The sequence below is a fragment of the Physeter macrocephalus genome, chromosome 1 (assembly GCF_002837175.3).
Source record: "Physeter macrocephalus isolate SW-GA chromosome 1, ASM283717v5, whole genome shotgun sequence".
NCBI classification, from domain to species: Eukaryota; Metazoa; Chordata; class Mammalia; order Artiodactyla; family Physeteridae; genus Physeter; species Physeter macrocephalus.
Window position 1 is genome coordinate 22,552,057 of NC_041214.2, and position 23,822 is coordinate 22,575,878.

Here is a 23,822-nt window from a genome sequence, read left to right on the forward strand (position 1 = left end):
GGATGTGATGTACATATTATATGCCAGACACAGTGCTACTTATACATGTGTTTCGTAGAGAATTATAGCTATAGTTTAACGTTTATACGTTGAGAGTAAATGAGCAACTGGAAGTAATTATTATGTGTCTATTAAACATTTTATGCATCCTTCTCTCATCAACCAGAGCAGTTTTAGGATATCCTGTAGTAACATTTTTCTTCCAAAAAATTTCTCTTGTAACTTGGAAGACGATTATGTGTATGAACAATTGAATTCTAGGGATGATTTTGTCATTAAGGCTGATTCTTTCCTTCATTCGCCATAGGTTTATTGAGTATCTACAGCTTACCAGATAAGTATAGACAGACATAAAATTCACCTTAATATAGTTCTGGTGACTCCTGTACTCATGCAAATACAAAAATACTCTCACCGTAAAGCACTCAGGCTCCCAAATTAAATAGTTTCTGTTCTGTTCTGAAAAGGAGGATAAAGAGTAACTTGTCCACATTTAAGACCTTCTGAATATAACCCTATTTTACTTGAAAATAAGACTTTTCGGCCAGTCTCTCAAATAACAGACTGCATGTTTCCTATCTGGAAAGAAAGCCAGAAACTTTCTGACTGAAGCTGTATCGTGAAGATGTTTAAAAATTCATCCTGATCTTTTTTGCAAAGTCTTCTGGAGGGAGAGTTAAAGCTTTTTATCTGTTTAGTATCCTTTTACATAAACTTTCTGGTGCAAAGATTGAAAAATATTTATATTATAGTTTTTTATCTTTAGTTTTTGCATATAGGTGAAAATCACCTAATTCTTAAGCTAAGCTTTTTTGTCTTAAAAACTGTTAGAAAGGAAAACCATTTTATTATGGAAAATAAATTTCTTATGTGTTTTATATGTGTAGTAATTATGCAACAGGGATATAAAAATTAAAATTATGTGGGTAGTTAAGATCTAGGGCTACCATATACTTAGGTGTGGGCCGTAGGCAAGTTTCTCTATATGTAAAAATGATAATGGCTATCTCAGAGGATTGGTAGGTTAAATGAAATTATATAGATGTATATATAAAGATATTTTATATGTATAAATTATATATATGAGGTGCTAAGTCTTGATAATAGCTAACTGTTGTACTCTTATTATCATTAGTATATAAAAATGAGCTTAGATTGACAATGGAGATGTAGCATATTGAAGCCCAGTTCTTTACCTACTAATTTATGTGTTCTGAGTTGCTTAACTCTTCTAAGTCCCATTTTCTTCATGTGTAAGTTTGGGATAATAAATAACTTCTAAGGTTATTACAAAATTTAAATGAAATGCATCACATCATTTGATAAGGGAGAGTTGTCATCTAGTTTTTACTCATTTTCCCTGTTAAATTGAGAACTCCTAGAAGGTAGATATTTTGTCTTTAGTTGTTTGTATTTGTTTATTGATTTAGCAATAAATATTTTGGTGACTGAATGAATTGATAAGAAGGACAACAGTGTATGACTTGTACTTCAGTGCAAACAAATAACGTTATTATCCAGATAACAGAAATATATGAGGTATCGTGTGAAAAGATGGGGGAGAGGTATCTAATTCAGCACTTAACATATATGGTACTTTAAAATATCTGTAATCTTTATTAAAATTTTTTTTCTTGCTCAGTAATGCACTGTATTTATATATTTATTTAACCTTTTGACCTCCTTCACCCATCTGTATGTAGTTTGTAATTTAAAAATCTATAATCTTTAAACTCAGGCTTTAAGACACTGATTAAAAAAAGGCATTATAAAGAAATCTTTCATATGGTTCTGGTAATAACACTGTTACATGGCATTTACTTATGTTTCTGTCTTCCTCAATCATTTGTAAGTTTTCCAAGCAAGAAATTTTCACCCCTTTTTAAAAATGTTTCTTATCACAAGGACGGACTATTAGTGGATATTTCAGAATTGTTCATACAATGAATGAAAGAAACTATTCTCTAAAACATACCCAAACAGAAATTAAGAAAATGTTAAAAATCGTTACAAGATAAAAATATATTAGTGAAAGAAAGTAGCTTTCCTTATATATAATATAATGATGAAGCAAAATAAAGTACTATCAATAAATGAGATTAAAGGTTCAAGGATAGAAATAAAGTCTCAAGTCCTCTGTGATTGTTTTCTTTGAGCTACAAATTAACCACTAAACTTCCAAACCATGGAAACAAACATGGAAGCACAATTAGCATTCTGGCTTCATAGATGAAGCTGTCAAATAGATTTAGATCTGAAGGAAGTTTCTTTTAGGACTATCTTAAAGGAAGCATTAAATAGTAGAGCAGGCAGTAGACTTAATTACAGTATCCCTATGTTATACGATAGTGAGTTTCCTCTTCAACCTAAATCATAATGTCAAGATGTGATTCAGTAAAATCACTTTGGTGGGGTCCACAAAAATGTATTAGAAAATTTTCATGGGGCAACCAAATTTAGAAGGTTACATTGTACTGATATTCTAGTATGTTTTATGTTGTATTGATTAAAACTTGAATAGAATTTAAAGTAAAACCATGCTGATTCTAATTTGCTTTTATGTTTGCCACAAAACAAAGGTTCACCCAAATGTAACAATAGGTGTTTTTATTGAGCAACCAACCCCTTTCCTACCTCGATTTCTGGACATATTGTTGACACTGGATTACCCCAAAGAAGCAGTTAAACTCTTTATTCATAACAAAGTAAGTATTTGAGAAATGAATATTTTATGGGAAAACTATTTTGATCTTATTTGGAACTATCTGTTATTATTTAGTCATGTCTAAAAAAAGTTTAAAAATTTGAGTTAAATTCAGTGGGGGATTTTTGAAGTCATTACTACTCTGTGTATTTAGGACCTAAGGATTTTAGAGTTTAGAAACTAGTATCATACTATTGGGATGAGACACATGAAACGGTCAATTTTTTGTAGATCAAAAATGGTTGAATATCAGCCGTTTTTATATGTTCAACTTAATATATAATGAAGAGATGTCAAAGGGCCTGTAGTCCTTTGCCTTTGGGTTAGTTCTGGTACTTTCTTTTATAGAACTGATCATTAAATTGTTTGCAGCTAATGATAATACCCAACATCAGAACTTGAAATATCTTCCATATACAGTATTGTTTTAATTAATTACACAATGGCATGCTCTTCCCCTAAAGATTTTAATACTGTCATTTCCTTCAAAAATATTCAGAACCTCCCAAATACCTCCTATGTATAGTCTAAATTTAAAGACATTTTTCCTCAATATTTTTCAATTTTGCTTGTCTCTTCCCTGTTAAAACAGTTGGCATTCATTATCACCTATAAAAACTCAATAGCTGTGAAGTATGCTCTTTTCTCTCTTTTGTCCTAATACTTTTTTTTTTTTTTTTTTTGTGGTAAGCGGGCCTCCCCCTGCCGTGGCCTCTCCCGTTGCGGAGCACAGGCTCCGGACGCGCAGGCTCAGCGGCCATGGCCCACGGGCCCAGCCGCTCCGCGGCACGTGGGATCCCCCCAGACCGGGGCGCGAACCCGGTTCCCCTGCATCGGCAGGCGGACGCGCAACCACCGCGCCACCAGGGAAGCCCAGTCCTAATACTTTTTGTTTAAGATTGTTCTTTCTTCCTGATGTACATATCAGCTAATCATTTGCCTTTTCCAGAGACTATTTTATATTTGCAGAAAACCACCTCAGATAAGTTTAAAGGGGTGAATGTATTGAGCAATGGCTTTGTAAAATGCATTGTAATACATGTACTTACATTAAAGTATTTTGTTTTTATGTATTGTGTCTTTTATTTATATTTTTCCTCCTTTCATAGGACCTAAAACCTCTTGATAGCAGGAGTTTTTGTCTTCTTTTATTTAAAATTAACTCTATGCAGCTTTTGTATGATAAGTAGTTTTAACAAGCTGTGAAAAGCTTTCAGAAATACTTAGTGAGACTTGATACATAAAGAGCTCTGAAATGCTCTAATGATGGGGATAGATAACCTTATCTAAATTTTAGCACAGTTAGATAACCTTATCTAAATTTTAGCACAGTAGAATCACACTAATTTGATGACTTTTCATGTTGATTATTTTCTCATATTTTCTTATCAATAAAATTTTAACTTTCCCTTCTTTTGGTAAAAAACACAACTTTTTATGTGACCATTAATTTTCTCTCTGCTTAAAATAATATTGTAATATTTATTTTATAAAAAAGATTATAACAGATTAATCTGTTAGGTTTAATAGATATTTTTTATGGATATTTTACAAAACATGTCTAAGATTCTCAGGGCACAAGCCATTTCCCCCCTCAAGTCAGAAATATTTTATAGCACTCAGGATTTAACCATTAATGCAAGGACTAGGAGTAGATGTTAAAAGAATTTTGAAGTATCTTTTTTTAAAAAAAATTGATATGTATCTATTTTAGATTCTACATGTGATATTTAGATGATATTTCAATATAATATGCTTAATATAGTTATCACTTTGCCTGTAGTGAGTGAATATGTGAATGGTGGAATTCACAAATTTTGAATGTGAAGTCATCCCTACATATGAATACTTCAGTCATCTTATTGTCTTTTTTCTCACTACTTTTCTTCTTTTTTTAAACTAATTTTCAATTTTTAACATATGTTACAGGAAGTTTATCATGAAAAGGACATCAAGGTGTTTTTTGATAAAGCTAAACATGAAATCACTACTATGAAAATAGTAGGACCGGAAGAAAATCTAAGTCAAGCCGAAGCCAGAAACATGGGAATGTATGTTTTAGCAAATTTAAATTCAACCAGTATCTACTAAAGAAACTTAAAAAAGAAAGACAACTTTTCTTCAAAATTAGTGTCCTAAACTTGGATGTCTCAACTGTGTGTGTGCGTGTGTGTCTGTGTATGTTTGTGCCCACACATGAGCATACCTCTGCTGTTTGAACTATATCTATGTTTGTGTGTATTTATGTCTAAAGGGCCATGAAAGTTATTTACATTTTTCTTTTAATGGCTAAGAGTCAATATATTTAATCAAACTATTAACTGAACTTCAGATCAAGATTTAAATCCCCAGACAGATGAGTAGTGTGACTGATGTAGCAGTGATTTAAATATACATTATCTGAAGCTTTTGTGTGGCAGAAATGTGTGTTTCAGATATTCTAGTTACCTATTGATCTAAATTGTACTATAACCACAGAAGAAATATTTTAGGTCCTTTGTTTAGCCCCTTTAATACTTCAGACAGATTACTAATAAAATTCTGGTAATAGCAAAAACGATCACTTATTCAGTGAATGTTAATTGAATATGCCCATCAGTGGGTTAAAAGCTGGTAATGAAAAGGTAAGACTCAGTGATCTCTCAGCAGGAGATGTTCTTGTCTTGTGCTGTGGAAGCTTCAGGCCCAAAATGATGGACAGTGCCTATTATGGGGGTAAAGGAACAGGCAGGAAAAACGGGCCTTAGAAAAACCAAACAGATGTTATTACTCATGGTTCCATAACTTCATCATTGGAGAGTACCTTGGGTCCACATTTAGAACTTATTTTCTCTATTTAAAAAATTTTTGTGTGTGCTCTGTTGTATCTGGCTTTGCCTTAGCACAGTGTTTTTTAATTCACTCATGTCATTACAATTATCAGCAGCTCATTCCTTTTCATCGCTGACTAGTATTTTATCATATGAATATACTGCAAGTGGTTTACACACGCCCCTGGTGGTAGACATTGGGCTATGTCCAGTTTGGGGCCATTATGAATAAGGCTGCTAATAAAGATTCTTTATTAGAAGTGTGAATATGTGTGTTGTGTGTGTGTGTGTGTGTGCGTGTGTGTGCATATGCTTTAGTATATTTTGGGAAAATACCAAGGAGTGGACTAACTAGGTCATAGGGTTAGGATAGATGTATGTTTATAAGAAACAGCTAAATAGTCCAAAATGGTTGTACATTTTACACTTGTAACAGCAAGGTAATAGAGCTCCAGCTCTCCACATGTTTGTCAACATTTGATATTGCCCATCTTTTTTATTTTAGCCACCCTACTGGGTATGAAAAGGTATCTTACTGTGGCTAGGTATCTAAAGGTATCTAAATCTTTTGTGCATTTTTGTTTACATTGGGTTATCTTGTTGTGTATTTGTAGGAATTCTTTATATATTTTGTATACAAAATCTATCTATCTAAACTCTATATCTCTATAATGTTTTGTGAATATTTGTTCCATTCTATGGCTTGATTTTTTACTTTTTAAATATTGCCTTTTAATGAGAAGAAATTTTAATTTTAATAAAATTCTATTTCGTCTTTTTCTTTTATGCTTTGTGCTTTATTTTCTATTTAAGAAATCTTTCTTATTCCAGTGTCGTGAAGACATTCTTTGGAATTTTTCTTTCATAAGCTTTATCATTCTAGCATTTTTGTTTAAGATGTTTCAATCAGCAATTCATCTTGAATACATTTTTGTGTTTGGAGTGAAGTAGGGGTCAACTTTTATTCTTTGCAAATGAAATTCCAGTTGTTTCAACACTCCTTTTTAATTTAAGGCTTTTCTTTTCCTACTTAATTGACTTGGCCTTGGTCAAAAATCAGATAACTGAGTATTTATGAGTGATTGTGAGCTCTCAATTCTGTTTTGTTGCTGTAAGATCAGTGCTCTACTTTATTACTAGGAATTTATATTAACCTTGAAATCATGTGGTATAAATTTTTAATTTTTTTTCCAAGATAATTTGAGCTGTTTTTAAAAAAATTATTTAATTTTCATTTTTATTGAGGTATAATTGACATATAATGTTAGTTTGAGGTGTACAACACAGCTTCAATATTTGTATACATTGTGAAATAACCACCACAATAAGTCTAGTTACCATCTGTCACCGTGCATAGTTACAGTATTTAAAAAAAATTTCCTCTAATTTTTTTGCACAATTTTAACAAACTTTCCTGTCTGGTGTCCTGCTTGACGGTTGCTTAGAAACGATTGTGTCATGGAGGTAAACACTGACAGTAGCAGAAAGTGATAACTCAAATCAGCAGTGAGGGAGGAGAGCTCCAAATGCAGAAACCATAATACTTGGAAGCCTATCATGTATCACAAGTAGTTCATTCCTTCGTGTTCCTGATGATAACGCTCCAGACTCTACCGAGAAAGCATACATCACAATCCGTGTCCCTGGATAAGAAACAGGGCAGTGACCATCTTAGAAAAATTCCATGCAAATCAAGTTTAAAAAGTATTAACACCTAAAGAGTTATACACCTGTATTTCCAAGATTCAATTAAAACTGAGTTGTTGGATATACAGAATTTTACACTGTGAATGTGTGTGTGTGTGTGTGTGTGTGTGTGTGTGTGCAGAAAACATTTTGATTTGTGAAAAAAATTTGTTGATAAATACATTGGTATAAATTATGTTCCCTTTTTAGAGAGAATTAAATGCTGAATTATAAATTGCCCATCTGACTGGATGTTTTATGCTTTGAAGTATTTAGTGGCTTGAAAATATATTTCACTTGCCCTAAAATTTTTAGTTTCACTCTACCCATGAACATCTATGTTGATCAACTGACCATTTTGAAATTTAAGATAATATTTATCCTTTTGGATATAGTCTTACTATTTTGATTAGAAAAGTATTTTAGAGAAACCTTATTTTGCGTATGAGCTTTATGTTAACATTTTTCAACCAGCAAATATTTATTTTATTTAATGCATATTTTATTTCTTTTTCAATGACAGGGATTTTTGCCGTCAGGATGACAACTGTGATTATTACTTTAGTGTGGATGCAGATGTTGTTTTGACAAATCCAAGGACTTTAAAAATTTTGATTGAACAAAACAGGTACTATATATGATTCAATTTATTTTATTATTATTATTTATTTTGCGGTACACGGGCCTCTCAACTGTTGTGGCCTCTCCCGTTGCGGAGCACAGGCTCCGGATGCGCAGGCTCAGCGGCCATGGCTCACGGGCCCAGCCGCTCCGCAGCATGTGGGATCTTCCCGGACCGGGGCACGAACCCGTGTCCCCTGCATCGGCAGGCGGACTCTCAACCACTGCGCCATCAGGGAAGCCCAATTTATTTTTAAAATTATAATTTTTTTCAGTATCTACGTGGACATGCTATAATTACTTGTCTGTGTTTAGCAAATTGAGGGAACTCACAAGAAATTATTTTCTATACCTTATAAACTTTCAATTCTAAGTAATTAGTTTTCTTTTAAAGAAGTCAAATAGAAAACAACCTGATGAAAATTTCAAAATATTCAATATTAGTTACAATCACAAATGTGATGTTTATCAATTATATTTGGCCTATTTTTCTATTTAAAGCTAGATGAAATTGTGATCTATCTAAAAATAGAATTATCTTATTTTCCACAGATATTTTTAAAGTAGAATTTCATAAAAGTTCTGACCTCAAAAGTTATTACAGAGTTGGAAGTTCTTAGAATATGAAAGAAATTTCAGAGGTACATATTATTCCAAAGGCTGATCTGTGATTTTGTTTAGTACTGAACTAATTATCTCTAGGCAATACCTGTTTTCATTTAACTGAATTGAAATGGGTAAAAGGCACCATCTATACCGGCTTATAATGATATTAATCTTCATTTACAACTACTACTGCTACTACTATTAATACTCTCACTAATACCCCACCTTTAGTGAGTGCTTATTAAGTGCCAGGTACTACTCTGTGTATGTTCACATATATTAACACAGTTATTTCTCTTAACAAATAGAATGGTTAGCAATGAAATGTTAGAATTACTGTTTTCATTTTGCTGAATAAAATATGTAAGAAGTCTATTATACTCCACTAATCCATCGTTTGTATAATTTGTCAATTTGAGAATTCAGTTATTATTTCAAAAGCTAAAACCTCTCAGTATTAATCTTCTAATTCCACACTGAAAACATTGAGGCACACAGGAGATGGATTTTGATTTTCAGTGTCTCTTTCCCCAGCTCTGTCAGGCAGCTAAGATTATAAATTACAAGATTTTTTTCTATTAAATATTTGATCTTGTTAGTTATCGACATTGAATTATCATTCATTCCTTAGATTAACATAATATATAGATTCTAATTTATGGTTTTTTTTCCAATATTGTAGGTATTCTAAACAAAACAAAATGTAAATGTATCTGGTTAACATTTTATTCTAATAGGAACCAGGAAAAATAAACTGCAATCATTATTTTGCATGAAGTGTATTTACAGACTGTGTGTCACTTTTCAATAGGTAAGAGAAAAGGCACACCTGGTCTTCACAAGATTGGAGGGTTGTGAAATAGGTTTTTTTGTGGAAATAGTTGGTCTATAACCTTCCTCTTGGAGGAGTTGTGTGAGATTTTCTTCAAAATTGTGTGACACCACTACAATTTATTTCATTTTAAAAATAATTCTAACAGAACTTCAGATTTTGTTACCTCATTTGGAAAATGTTGACACATTATAAATTAGATTTCCTTAAAAGAAATCTGGCATGTTTTGAATTTGTAACATATACTTGTCTTAAAGGGGCTGCTTTCCTGGTAGGTAGTGAGACAGCACGGTATAGCAGTTACCTTTTGTTTTCTAAAATAGTCAAAAGACCAGAAAAATGTTTAGTGTTGCCAGGGCTAGCACAACCCATTTTAAAAGTTTAAAAAAAAAAAACGGAAACATACTTTAAAGTAATTCAAGGCTTAACTTTAGGAAAACTGGCCTACTTACAAATATCTCACCCATCTTCATACATTTTTTTATTCAGCAAATATTTATTGGATACCTTAATGCACCAGGGACTGTTACGTCTGCCTAATAACAATGAAAATATTTGATTTCATTTAGTATAATTTTCGAAATACTAAAATAACTAAATAATTAAGGTAGTTATACTTTTTGGATATAAGTATCATACTTTTAAAAGTTGTTTTTATATTTTCATTCGCATTTTCAATTACTTTTCCTTTCTCATTAGTCTTTTTTAAAAAACATCATTGAAAGTCAGCAATGTACTTATTTTTAAAGAAAGTGAGGGGAGGAAATTCCTCTCTACTAACTACATGTGTGGTAAATGAACTTTATTGTTTTCTGTGTCATGTTAAGCCCCAAACACATAATTCTGTGGCAATTAAAAAATAAATAATTATCTGGATTTGTTTTTCTCTTTTCTCTTTAGAAAGATCATTGCTCCTCTTGTAACTCGTCATGGAAAGCTGTGGTCCAACTTCTGGGGGGCCTTGAGTCCTGATGGATACTACGCTCGATCTGAAGATTATGTGGATATTGTTCAGGGGAATAGAGTGTAAGTTACTTGATTTGATCTTTTAATGTAAAATACTTTTATCTAAAGATATGGTCTTGTTAATATTATATTGAATTTTCAAACATTTTTTATCTCTTTATGTTAAATGGAAATTTGAAGACCTGGAGAGCACTTGGGATCCTGCAATACTACTGTAAAACTAATATTTAAAAAATTGTTCTTAAAGTTGTAAATCTTCAAAGGCACAAACTCTCAGTTGTGGGAAATACTAAAAGACAATGTATGATTACCATGGGTGAGTCATCTTATGGTTGTTAGAAGAGGAATATTCTTTAAAGTTTGGAAAGGGAATTTAGTTTAGCTAATTTCTTTAGTGGCCAGGGTGAAGGTGGTTTGATAGCTTATAAAATTTATAAATGAGCAAACAAACACCAACAATCAAAGCTTCCAACATTTCCTTTTGCAAGAACTTTCTGTGTAATATAGCTAATATTCTGCTTTAAAGAAAAATTGCTTTGCCAGTATGATTTCCATTTCTAGAGTTTGAAAAGAATATACTTACTACCAAGTATGTGCATGACTGATATTTATTTCAGAGACAACAATTGATATTTTTTAAACTAAAAATTAATCACACTTGAAGTAGTTTTTTTGCTAAGGTAATTTTAAGGAAGAATGTATCCTGTTTTTCATACAGAGTGACTGAGACATTAAGTGCTTTGCCTGATTTCTCAGATACATCAGCTCAATTAAAAAGGGTTAAAATTTAGGAAAAAAAACCCCACACACTTCTTGTTGAACAGTTGAGTGGTAAAGAGATGTTTTGCTTGTGAAAATAATAATAGGTGTAAAAACAGTAATAGTAAATTTGAATGATGTAAACGATAAAGGCTTTTGTTAGCTGCAGTTAAGAAGCATGATAACTGAGAAAATACTATTAAGATCATATTCTGTTGTTTCAAAGTACGTTAATTGATTCTGGAATGATCAGGATAGACCATATGCCTGATATTGTCTATGGGTATAGCAGGAATAAGGCTTCACAGAAGTAGAAATAGAGAACTCATATTTCATTTAAGTTGTTTTAGGCACTGGTGTTTTTCTGTCCAACCTCCTGTAATTGTTGTCTAAAGTGTAAGGAAAAGAATAAAGTAGAGGTTTTTTATTTAGTTAATAGAAGAATGTACCTTATGTATAAAAGCTACATGAAAGAATGACATCTTGTGATGTGTGTGTGTGTGTGTTTTCCTTTAAAATTGAAACAGTGCACACTACCATACCAGTGATTAATTTCTGAATTCAGCGGACACATTGTATATTTTTGATTGGCCATTTCCTTTGAGGCTCATCTAGTAAGACAAAATGATGTTATGTATATTGCTTTCAATATCTAACTACATTTCCTTGGTCAGGATCTTCCCTTTCTGTGCTCTAAAAGCAAAGGTATATCCCTTCAGGTGAACCTCTATTATGTTGTTTTTATGAAATGAGTCATATTCAGAGTAAGGAGACAAGTGTTGGAAAGAATAAAGGACAAAATAAAGTGTCTCCCAACACTCATGTACTTCTAGCTATGTTTCTTTATATCTTCCTTTTTCTACAGACAATTGAGATAGCTTAATGAATTTCAAAAGGCTATATTTTAGGAGAATTTTAGGCTGTATTCAGTGATGTGCTGGTAAATGTCTAACAACTAGTTCTTTGGGTTGGAGGATGCCCTGATTTGTAGTGTTTGCCCAGTTCTGTGTTCTGAATAGTTCTACCACGGCTGATTTCAAGCTTCCAATGTGAAGTCAGAAGGAAAGCTAAATGCTCTGGGGAGCCAGTGTGAGCTGGCTGCAGTACGCCACTGGCTGGATGTGCTATTTTTTGCTATCAGACTGCTTAATCTTAAATGTACAACAGAATATTATACTCTAGCTGTATCAACAGAGTGAGGGATGACAGCCAAAATGCCAAACATATCAACCTTAAAATGAAGTTTATGTAGGGAGATAGTGATTTATCTCATAGTATGTAGTGTTTACCAAGTAATCTCATGTATATGTGTGTGTACATATGTGTCAGATATCATTAAATGTGTTTGCATTTGTGTGTAACTTGATTCAATAGTTTATAACTGCAAAATTTAAAAACATAGAAGGCATTTATTTTAAAAACATAAAAATAAAACTTCATATTTGTGGTATTTTGGAACGTCTTATCTTTACTTTCAGAGGGATATGGAATGTCCCATACATGGCTAACGTGTACTTAATTAAAGGAAAGACACTCCGATCAGAGATGAATGAAAGGAACTATTTTGTTCGTGATAAATTGGATCCTGATATGGCTCTTTGCCGAAATGCTAGAGAAATGGTAGAGTATACAATGATGGCATGCTTGAATGTCTCTATAAGATGGCTTGCTTTCTCAGTTGATGTGTCATTTGTTTTGGTGCCCTTTTTCTTTCTAATTTGTAGTACTAGCCAATTTTTTTGGTTTTGTATTGAAATACTGGAAGCAATTATGGAGAATAATTTACCTGTGGAACATTTACCTATAGAAACAACTTGAAAAAAGTTAGGCTTGTTGCTTAGGTTAACTCATAAACAACAGTAAGATTTTCAATAGTAAACATAGATTTATTACAAATCAGCTTTGCATTTTTAAGAATTTGCCTTTACTTTCATGTGAAATTCTGTAGTTAAAACCTGACCTAATTAAAGTTAACTATATGAAGCCTGGGCGAAATGATCAGTTACGCATTTAAGAAAAACACACTTTTGTCCTGAAATCAATATCCATATTTTCTCTATCATTATTAATCCCATACTCTCAAAAAGTAGGTTCCTTACTACTAATCTGGGAGAAGGATTGAAACATGTAGTCTATTTAATCTTTGTGAAAAATTAATGATACATTGCTATTCTACAAATGTACTTTCTTGATAAAACTTAAGTGATTGTAGAAAACAGTTTGTTTTTCAAAATGTGTTAATACGTCTTAAAACATTTATATGGTTTTCTGTTTTAAAATGGTTGGGTTATTTTATTCAAATTTATATAAGCAAATGTGATTTTGGAAAAAATCAGGAAAGTTGGCAAGTACTTTTTTTCTGGTTTAATAAGGCATGTATTGTTTGAATATATTTGTTTTTCCTATAAACTTATGTCCATTGTTATATTGAATATACGCAGTACTTGTGATTGTAATTTGTGCTCATGTTTGGCTAATTTGACTCAACAGTGCATCCTGCAATGGCCAGTCTTACACATTTTTTCCTTTGTCTTAATTTTGTATCTAATGAAAATTCTACTAAGGAATGAGCTTGGATTTATGTTTGACCAACAGAAAAAAAAGGGCTGGAGTTGTTTCTTTGTGTGCGCTGTAAGCTTTGCTTGTTCTGCATGTTGTCTGTGAAGGACATTTCAGAATGTCAGCTTTTGATCAAAGGCTGCTATTTTTACTTACCTAAGAATACCTGAGAGAGTGGGTGTGCAGGTCAACTTACCCAATCCTTCTCTTCATTTTAGACTATACAAAGGGAAAAAGACTCCCCTACTCCGGAAACATTCCAAATGCTCAGGCCCCCAAAGGTGTTATTTTTATTTATTTTTACTTGTTTTGGTTTATTTAATTTTGTTTATTTAATTAAAATACTAGATATTGTCTAGAAGTAAAGTTTAAGAGTCTTCTTTCCTTTTAGTTTGGTGTAAACGGTCGGTATTCGTTGGTTCTGAATCTGTATATGTATGTGTGTGCTTTGCATGTTGGGGTATGCCTTGTGTGATGTTCACTTCTTAGTTCCTTGGGCTGATTTAAATTTTATGGTTGATAAACGAGAAAGTTAAATCCAAATCACTTTAACTAGTTTTTCCAGTTTTTGTTTTTTTAAGGGAGTGAAGAAGTAGGAGTAAGTATAAAGTACATCCTGATTAAAATGAGATTTGGGTACTCTTCACCATTTTTGTTTTATTACTAACTAACTCTTTTACTATTAAAACAGGTACAAAGAGAAACAACCTTACCATAATGGTGTTTGCCACATTTATTTGGTTTGGGGCAAGGACAGGAGACTGATTTCCTTTAGCTGCCTCACAATGCAGGAGTAGTAATTTCTGTGTTCAGTCTTTAAATATCAGGACAATAAAAGTATGAAATAGACTGACAAAATAAAATTGACATTTGAATTCTTGTTTAGAAATGTGATATCTTCTTTGAAAGGGAAAGAAGCCGAAAGAGGTACAATTAATTGCACTTTGGTGTCTCAAAAATATTTCTGCTTTCAAACAGGAATTCTTTTTCCTTGATGTCTACATTTAGGACCAATGAGAAAGGGACAAAAACAGTTATTTTTCTTTTTTTCAGTTGAGTGTCAGTGCTATCAATTAGTTTTGTGTGGTGTCTGAATTCATAATTAATGAAAATTCTATTTTTTATTTAAAATCATGCATTTTTTATATGAAAAATAAAAATGCATGTTCCTGAATGAGATATAAAAGTTGAAATTAATATTTTCTGTATATTTTTCCTGTGGTTAAATTTATGTTCTTGTACTTTCCTCCAAGATTATTAATACTATTATTTTTTGGCATATAGGGTGTGTTTATGTACATTTCTAATAGACATGAATTTGGAAGACTATTATCAACTGCTAATTATAATATTTCCCATTATAACAATGACCTCTGGCAGATTTTTGAAAATCCTGTGGTATGTATTTCATGCTCAGCTTCATTTATTACTTATTTTTCTATAACTCTAAATGGATGTAAATCAATTAGGTTAATAATATGAAAATATGGTAAGAGGCTTTAAAAATGTATTTTTAATTATATTTTTTTAAGGCATAATTAATTATATTTCTTGACTAAGAACTTTCTTTTTAAAGACATATGAGGTTTGGGGAAGGGAATTATCAGTTTCTTTGATTTCTCCCAATATCTCTGTTTTATATATTCAAAAACTCCAACAAATTTTAAATCACAATTTCAGAGGAAAGTGTTTACAAGTAGCTCACATATGACAATATTACATTTTGACTTTTAGGAAAAAAATTCAAAAAGTTAGTTTGTGAAAATGGATTTTATTTTATCATTTTGTTTGTTTTTTGTAACAATTTTGTGAATGTACACCAAAGATAGCTAGAGAAAACTGCAGAGTAAGTGGATTCAGCATATAAAGTCTTAAGTTGAGGAAACTATTTCCTTTTGAAGTCCAAAATTATTTCTTTTCTGAAAGATTTGAATTATGTAGGCATTAATTCCTTTTTTGTATTACTGGGCTAGTTTTCTTTAGTCAAGTTGGCACAATTATTCACGGGAAAATACTCTCTCTAATCTCTGTAATACTACTATTTATGGTTTTCTCCTTCACAATAGTAAAAGTTTTAAATTACAAATCCACCTAATGAGAATTGTCTTTTATTTTGTAATAGTTGACTTTTGGGAATAGTAAATTTAATGGTCTCTGGAACTCTGTTGAAGGAAAAAGAATCTTTTGACTTTTTTGGTGTATTTAAAAAATACTTTTGTTTCATTTTAGCTGCATATCTCCATCCTTCACAGGAGTAGAATTGAAAAGAGGCTTTTTTTAAATGGTGAGGGTGGAATTACATATTTTACTTTGGCACTGAATCTCTTGGTGTTTTGAGAGACACAATTATTTGATTTCTTGGGTAATAATTAGCTTCCTGAAAAAAATGTCCCAAGTTATATCCTGTAGATATCCTGTGTGAGAATTCAAATCTTTAGAGAGTATGCAATGAATATATCAGAAATAATAGGAACTGCTTTTCTTTCCGTGCTTTGCTATGTTTTTGGTAAATTAGCCTGACTGACATGCCTCATGAGGGGTATCCCATAGCAAAATATTTAATGATTATCCCATTATCAGAACTTCTAAGAAATTAGTAAAGTCAGTTTGTTCCATGGCATTTGGAAAGCAGTCTAAAATGAAAAGTTAATATTAATGCTTTAATGTAAAATCTTAGGAGCTTGTTTCTTTAACTTCAAAAAATCTATGACGATGCCAGGAAAGAATACTTAAAAATATTTAAAGATTCTGAAATGTTATGTGTGATTATTTACTGCTAATTTTCCCCCATGTTTTGGAATCAGAGAACCAATTAATATTAAAGGGAATAATGAGATAATACAGTAATTTGATCCTTATAATGATATACTATGTATAAATTAAATTTGTTAAAGAATTTGAAGATAACTTTTGTTCTTCCATATCAAAAATTTCTGAGTTACATATAGGCAGAGATATGCAAAACTAAGAATGGCAAATAAATTATCAGGGCCCTTCTGAATTGTGGCCTCAAAAGATATATTTCAGACAAATATTTTTGAAACGTATTTTGATTGGAATTATTTTGAGCCCATATCTCAATTCTTCCCTGTTGGCTCACTTAATTTGTACTTTGCAAAGAGAAAATTAAGAATTTTGTTAAATGGTCTAAATATATTTAAGAAAAGATCGTTTTGGATATTGACTCATATTTTAATATATACCCTTTAAATATTGGGTTTGTAAATAAAACACTTGACCCAGGAAAAGGATTCCTCAGCTGATATTGACAAAAATTGATGTATCTTAGTGTGTGGCTTACGTGTCAGTGATTGGACTAAGAGAAGATTCAGGTTCGTGAATTAGTATGAAGAGGAGCTATTTTTCAATATATGGTCTTATACCTTAATTTCAGTAACTAAAAGATATGAAATAGTAACCCCATGATCATTCTTTGATACACATCTAAAACTGAAGGCAGAAATTTTAAATACATTTTAAAAAATCAAAATTATTTTAGAGTAATTCACTATAAAATTATAAGTAAGGCCAAGTTGATTAATATTTTTACAAATTTTACTAATTTTTACTAATTAAGGTTTACTAATATTTGTTGGTAGGATTATGTTCCTTATCCTTCACTTTTAAAACACACATATTTACCTACACCTATGTATATGCATAGAATATAGCATACAAATATAGTGACTATAAGATTACTCAAATTTTAAAATCCTGCACTATAAAACTCTGTAAATAAAAATTTTGCATTTCATAAAATGATGTGAACATACATAGAATCAGGCAAAGTTTAAAAAACATAAACTGTGGTTTCTGAAAATTCCTACTTTGTCTACTACATGTAGTCATTTATAAATTGCTTGAGCAATTTCTAAAGTGCATGTACTTTATATTTTCTGTTAAAGTATTTATGAAAAGGTTTTTGCTTTAATCTGTGCAATTGATTTTTTTGTAGGACTGGAAGGAAAAGTATATAAACCGAGATTATTCAAAGATTTTCACTGAAAATATAGTTGAACAGGTTTGTATTAATAATTACTATGATATGTAGAGCATTTTTGCTATATTTTCCAGCAGGGAATATTATTAATGCAATACTGCCTTAGCAGCAGATGTTGTGAAAGTGGAGAAACTTTATCCTTTAGGTAAAATTCATACGACTTAATTACCAATTTTATAGCCTTAAGGGTCATACAGTTGTAAACATGTAGAAAAATGAGAATTAACAATAATTTTAAGATCATGCCGTTTTTTTAGCGTACTCCCAAACTGGTGTAGGCCTCTTTCAATGAAAGTTTATCTTTGAAAGAAATTGAGCTCCAAACGTCTCTTCTCAGAGAGGTCTTTTAAAAAATGAACTCTGTTTGAGGTTAATGTTCCAAACTATTGCTAATACCTTATTTCAGAGAATGTAAAGTGTCTAAAATGTCTTTAATTCTGAGATGCTCTGTTATTTTGTGTACCATGAGAAAGGAAAAAAATACTGCCAATTAAACTATGATGCAATGTTTTCTAGTCACTTAGAATTTTTAATTTTATGCATATTGAAAGAGCTATTTTAGACTTATTAAGGCATATATGTTATATGTTATAGAGCACTGTATACATAATAGCATTTCATTTCAATGAGTGGTAGTATAAATCAGTTAAAAAGATGTTTCAAAGGGCAAGTCAACAAGTGCAGTGCCAACTAAATGTGTGCATGTGCACACACACAGATACATACAAACACACAAAGTGAGGACAGAATGAATGCCTGACCAAGTGTACATGCCCTGTGGCATTAACAACTACATCACTATGGCTGCCTGGCCAACTGTGTCTCTAAGACACGTCTTCATTGCACAGATGTTAGAATGCAAACAAAATAAGTAAATAAATGAAAATAAAAGTCTTAGAAATTGTTTAAAAAAAAACAAACCCAAACTAGTATTGTTTGTAACAGTAATATCAGTAATGTTGGGCAAACTTCTTAAAAAGACATCTAAGTGAGATAAATATTGAATATTCTGTGCTTTTGAAATGCCATTTCTTAGTAAAAAGACACAAAATGTTATTCTCTTAATGGTGATATCATGTTTTATATATAGCCTTGTCCAGATGTTTTTTGGTTTCCTATATTTTCTGAAAAAGCCTGCGATGAATTGGTGGAAGAAATGGAGCATTATGGCCAGTGGTCTGGGGGGAAACATCATGTAAGTTGTCATTTCACACAAAGAACTAAAATGTGTATGTGGGGCAAGGAGGAGCGTAGATATTTAGAGAAGGTGGAGGAGGTTTGCCTTTTTGTCTTACATCTCTGAGTCTTAGACCTAAATGAAGGGGCTACCCAAGGCTGTCAAGAGAACTCTTGTTTTTAGCCTAATTCTGGTACTAATTGTTTAACATTTAATCTATCCGGTCCTCAGTTTCATCTCCAATTACACTGGGTATGCCTTAAGGGTCAGTGTCTCCTGGATGGGGATGGAAAGGTAATATATGCCTATTGTGTTATACTGCTCTTCTCCAAGGCCACTTTTTATTCTCTGCATTTTTGCAGTGAGCTATAGTGAAAATACCAAGACAAAGTTTCTCTGGTTGACTGCCAAAGCTATTTTTTTGTGTGTAAACATAGGAAGGAGGAATCTGTTTGAATGCCTTTGGTGTAATTCAGTTTTGCATTTACATTCAAAGACTTGGCTGAAAGCATTACTGTAGGTGGTTCAAGGTATTTCTTTTCCTCTGAGAACCCACAGATGCCAGCTTCTTCACAGTACTGAGGAATTTTAGTGGAATATTCTGGAATATCACTGCCTCTGCTCAGTTATATATTCCCCAGCTAGTTAGCTGATCAGGAAGACGGAAGTTCAAAGTATGAGGAAGAACTTGAAGTCAGCAGGTTGTAGGATAATGAAAAGCAATCATGGAAGGACTTTGGGTGCCACAAAATAAAGGAGGAACTTGGCAGGGAAAGTTTATTTTCAGTGACAGGTAATCCAAGTGGCAGACAAACAGAATCTATGCCCATCACCAGCTAAGACTGCCTGAAGGTTCACTGTAAAAAAACTCATTTTTTAGGGGACACAGGAAGGCTTTGGCAATCAATTTTATTTACTTTCTCATCAGACCTCACATATCTATTAAATAAGTAGGAAAGCAGTCTTACTGTATAATACTTTGCTTCATCACTGATACATTTGCAAAGCCATGTTATCTAAGTTATTTTGATAGTTTCGCAATTAAAACAAATGGTACACGATAATTGAACTGTTATTTTTATTGTCTATTATGATCTTGTGGTTGAAAAAAATTCCAAGGTAATGTAAATGTGAATTGCACACAGACCACAGTGTATGACGTTATGAATACTCTTTCTAGGATAGCCGTATATCTGGTGGTTATGAAAATGTCCCAACTGATGATATCCACATGAAGCAAATTGGTCTGGAGAATGTATGGCTTCATTTTATCCGGGAATTTATCGCGCCTGTTACGCTGAAGGTCTTTGCAGGCTATTATACTAAGGTAATTATCCTTCCATTCCTGCTGCCTACCTCCTACCAGTTTTTACACAAATGTGCTATTTTATATTGTTATTGATAAACAAATCCATTGATTTACTTTGCTCTTTTAGGGGTTTGCACTATTGAATTTTGTAGTAAAATATTCCCCTGAAAGACAACGCTCTCTTCGCCCTCATCATGACGCTTCTACATTTACCATCAACATTGCACTCAATAATGTGGGAGAAGATTTTCAGGTAATTATGGCTTTGTTTTTTACATTTTTCAAAAGAAATACGTCATTATGAAAGGGGTTTGCCTTATTTTTTTTTTAGATTCTGCTTAGATATCATCATTTGAATTTTATCACTCATTAAAAATGAAACATAATAAGTTGATACATTTATTGGTCTATCTTTTTTAGGGAGGTGGATGCAAATTTCTAAGGTACAATTGCTCTATTGAGTCACCAAGAAAAGGCTGGAGTTTCATGCATCCAGGGAGACTCACACATTTGCATGAAGGACTTCCTGTTAAAAATGGAACGAGATACATCGCTGTGTCATTTATAGATCCCTAAGTTATTTACTTTTCATTGAATTCAGTTTTCTTTTGCAATGGATGCCTGGCATGAACATGTCTTTGAAGTTGTGCTTGAGATGATGAGAAGAATATTTAAATAACTTTCACAGAACAACTTCACTTTGGGCCAAACATTTGAAAAACTTTTTATAAAAATTGATATTTCTTAATATCTGCTCTGAGCCTTAAAACACAGATTGAAGAAGAAGAAAAAGGAAAAAAAATGTAAAAGCAAATATTTATTTCTATGCCTTATTGTCTCTGAGAATAATGACAATTTTCTGAATTTGTGTTTCAGTTGATAAAGTATTCAGGTACAGATGTACAAGTGACAAATGAGACTAATAATATTTTCTTATTAAAAGGCTGGAAGAGTTTTATTTATCAACATGTAGACAAAATGGATATAAATGAAAATTTCAAAAATTTTAATTTTTGAAATGCTGAAAAACTGGAGTTCTAACTGAATTTTTATGCAACTAATTGTGTAAGTGCTTTTTTGACCACCTATATAGGTACCTTTTACAGTAGTTACTGAAGGAAAACAAAGAACAATATTACACAGTGTTTTTCCTCAAGAAACTTAGTACAAAATACAACTGAGGTACATATCCAGTGGAAAACATTTCTGTTTAGATTGTTAGACAGATTTTTTTTACATTTGCAGTAGAAATCAAGCCTACGTTCCTTCAGATGAATTTTCCAAGGTAGATTATATTAAGTAGATGTTAGATTTAGGAAAGCTTTTGAGCCTTTCGATTTCTTAAAGTACATCAAGTATCAACTTAAGATCAGCAAGTGTCCTTAACTCAAAACAGGGTGTTTTTTTTTTTAATTCTAGAAAATAATGAGGAAAAAGAAAATTTCATTGAGATTAGTAGTAACACTTTATAATTTTTTTTTAAAAAAACTCTTTTTACATTTTTAAGTACTTGAATTTTATATCAGGAAGATAAAGTTGGTGAGCCTTTGTTCTTCCCTTTTGCCCTTTGTCTTCCTCCTAATTCTTTTCTTCAGGAGGGTGATTCACATTTTTTGTCTTCCCAGCATAGTCTCCATTTTATCCTTCTTACTCTTTTTATTACTTTCCTTTTATCCCACTTTAAAAATTCCCCAACACAAAAAAATTTGTGACTTGATTTTTCACCATTATTCTGAGTGAGGTTTAAATATTCTTATTGTAGCTACTGTTTTTAATTTAAAGGTTAAACTTGAAAAAAGTTTTAAGTCATGGTGCCAAATTTCATTTTTCTAACACCATGTGTTAGAAAATTATGAAAAATAAAATAATTTAAAATAAGTTTCTGTTGTTCTCTTTATTATTGGTGATTTATCTTTAGAAGAGAATATATGGTGGAGTATACTGAAAGGCTATCTGGATGCAATAGGCCGTGATTTTTAAATTTTGCTTGGTACATTTACTGATATCGAACTTAATAAACATTCTAGTTATTGAATTCCAAATTGAATTGTAATATCTTCAATTTCAGACTGACTAGGGATTTGATCTAACTTATTTTACAAGTGAGAAAACAGAGACAAAAATTTTTATTTGATATATATTTATTTATTCAGTGGTGTTTTTCAAGTCCTTACTGTGGGCCAGGCCCTGGTCCAAGCACTGAAGGTATGGTGATAAATAAGGGGTTATATTACTGGGAGATGGATTTAGGAAATAAGGAGTTGGGTTCTATCGCCTTTTTGTTCTTTATTGGCACTTAATATCCAAAGTAAACTCCTACTATCCATCAACTTGATTGAAGGGATATTTTAGTAATTATTTGTGAATTATATTACTATACTTCAGGGATGCTATTCTAAATATGTACTGGTATGTCATGGATACCAACCATTTAGAACAGACTTTGGTTATAAAAAACAGTTCTACCAGTGCAAGCCAGCTTAATGTCCCTTTTGGTACACTTCAGAGGAAAGACATAACCAGATACTAGTTCTTTCCAGTAGTAGGTGGTGACTTATAGTAGCTATTTTAATCTCATGCTATGTTGCCAGAAATTGGATCAAGGCAATCAGCTGAGCACATTTTCTACCTTTCCTCTTTTTCCAGACTTCATGAGATGATATGAAATGTACTTTTAAATAGAAGAATTTATCCTGAAGATTAAATCTAGTCCTACTGTTATCCTATCAACTATCATCATTATCTTATTACTCATCAGGTATTACTAAGTGCTGATCATAACATGGGCTGGGCACCGTATTATAATAATTGGGGCCATTTATTGAGTCCCTACTGTAGGCCAGCTACTTTATGTAGGTTATCTATAATTGTCACAACAATCTCACAGTGCAAGTTTTATTATCCTCATCTTATGGAAGAAAACGAAAGACAATAAAATGACTTTCCTAAGGCCACACAATGGGCAAATTGCAGAAGCAGAGGTCGTCTGTAAACACATATCTGTCTGGCTCCCAAAGGTCTGTTTTTTTCCACTAACTCCCAGTCTTTTGAAAACAAAACTGAATTGTAAGAATGATCCCTGCCTCTAATAGGATTATATCTGTGTAGGAGAAAGAGTTAAATTAATAAACAAAGACTGTCAGATAAGGAAATACTATATAAAACATGAATAATGAAAATGTGTGCATTTTGCAAGCAATGCTTGCTATAAATGAACAGGAAGGAGGAGGGAGGACATCGGTGTTGATTGAAGTTCCTGGGGAGGTTTCATCAAACAAACAAAAAAAAGAACAATTCATAATTAATGAGCGAAAGTGCGACAAATTCCCTAAGTAGGTCAAAAATTTGAAAGCTGGAAATCAGGCAGGATTAGATGGATAGGGAAAGCTATAGCTTGAAACATGTTCAGCTCTGGCAATCACTAATCTATTCTCTGTTTCTGTGAGTTCAGTTTTTAAAAATTCCACATATATGTGAGATCATACAGTATTTGTCTTTCTCTGTCCTGTTTCACTTAGCACAATGCCCTTAAGCCTCATCCATGTTGTCACAAATGGCAATATTTCCTTCTACTTCACAGTTGAATAATATTCCAGTGTGTGTGTGTGTGTGTGTGTGTGTATATATTTATATATATCATTTTTTCTTTACCCATTCATCCTTTGATAGACACGTTGTTTCCACGTCTTGGGCTGTTGTAAATAATGGTGCAGTGAACATGGGAATGTGAACAGCTTTGGGGGATAATGACTTAGTTTCCTTCAGATATATTCTTAGAAGTGCAATTGGTAGA

General features: G+C 32.1%; 1 protein-coding gene across 2 annotated transcripts in view; it reads left to right on the plus strand.

The window, feature by feature from the left end:
* PLOD2 (procollagen-lysine,2-oxoglutarate 5-dioxygenase 2) overlaps positions 1-21,854 on the plus strand; it is a 110,206-nt gene extending 88,352 nt beyond the window's left edge. Inside the window, exons 9-20 of one of the 2 annotated variants that reach the window (XM_024131799.3) lie at positions 2,580-2,705; positions 4,634-4,755; positions 7,724-7,828; positions 10,160-10,285; positions 12,463-12,604; positions 13,762-13,824; positions 14,828-14,941; positions 17,499-17,564; positions 18,634-18,738; positions 19,901-20,047; positions 20,157-20,282; positions 20,450-21,854. In XM_024131799.3, the coding sequence (XP_023987567.1) occupies positions 2,580-2,705; positions 4,634-4,755; positions 7,724-7,828; positions 10,160-10,285; positions 12,463-12,604; positions 13,762-13,824; positions 14,828-14,941; positions 17,499-17,564; positions 18,634-18,738; positions 19,901-20,047; positions 20,157-20,282; positions 20,450-20,605 (1,398 nt within the window). In that variant the 3' untranslated portion in view covers positions 20,606-21,854. The remainder of the gene's footprint in view (positions 1-2,579; positions 2,706-4,633; positions 4,756-7,723; positions 7,829-10,159; positions 10,286-12,462; positions 12,605-13,761; positions 13,825-14,827; positions 14,942-17,498; positions 17,565-18,633; positions 18,739-19,900; positions 20,048-20,156; positions 20,283-20,449) is intronic. The other variant, XM_024131801.3, reaches the window with a different exon arrangement.
* Positions 21,855-23,822: the final 1,968 nt, after the last annotated feature.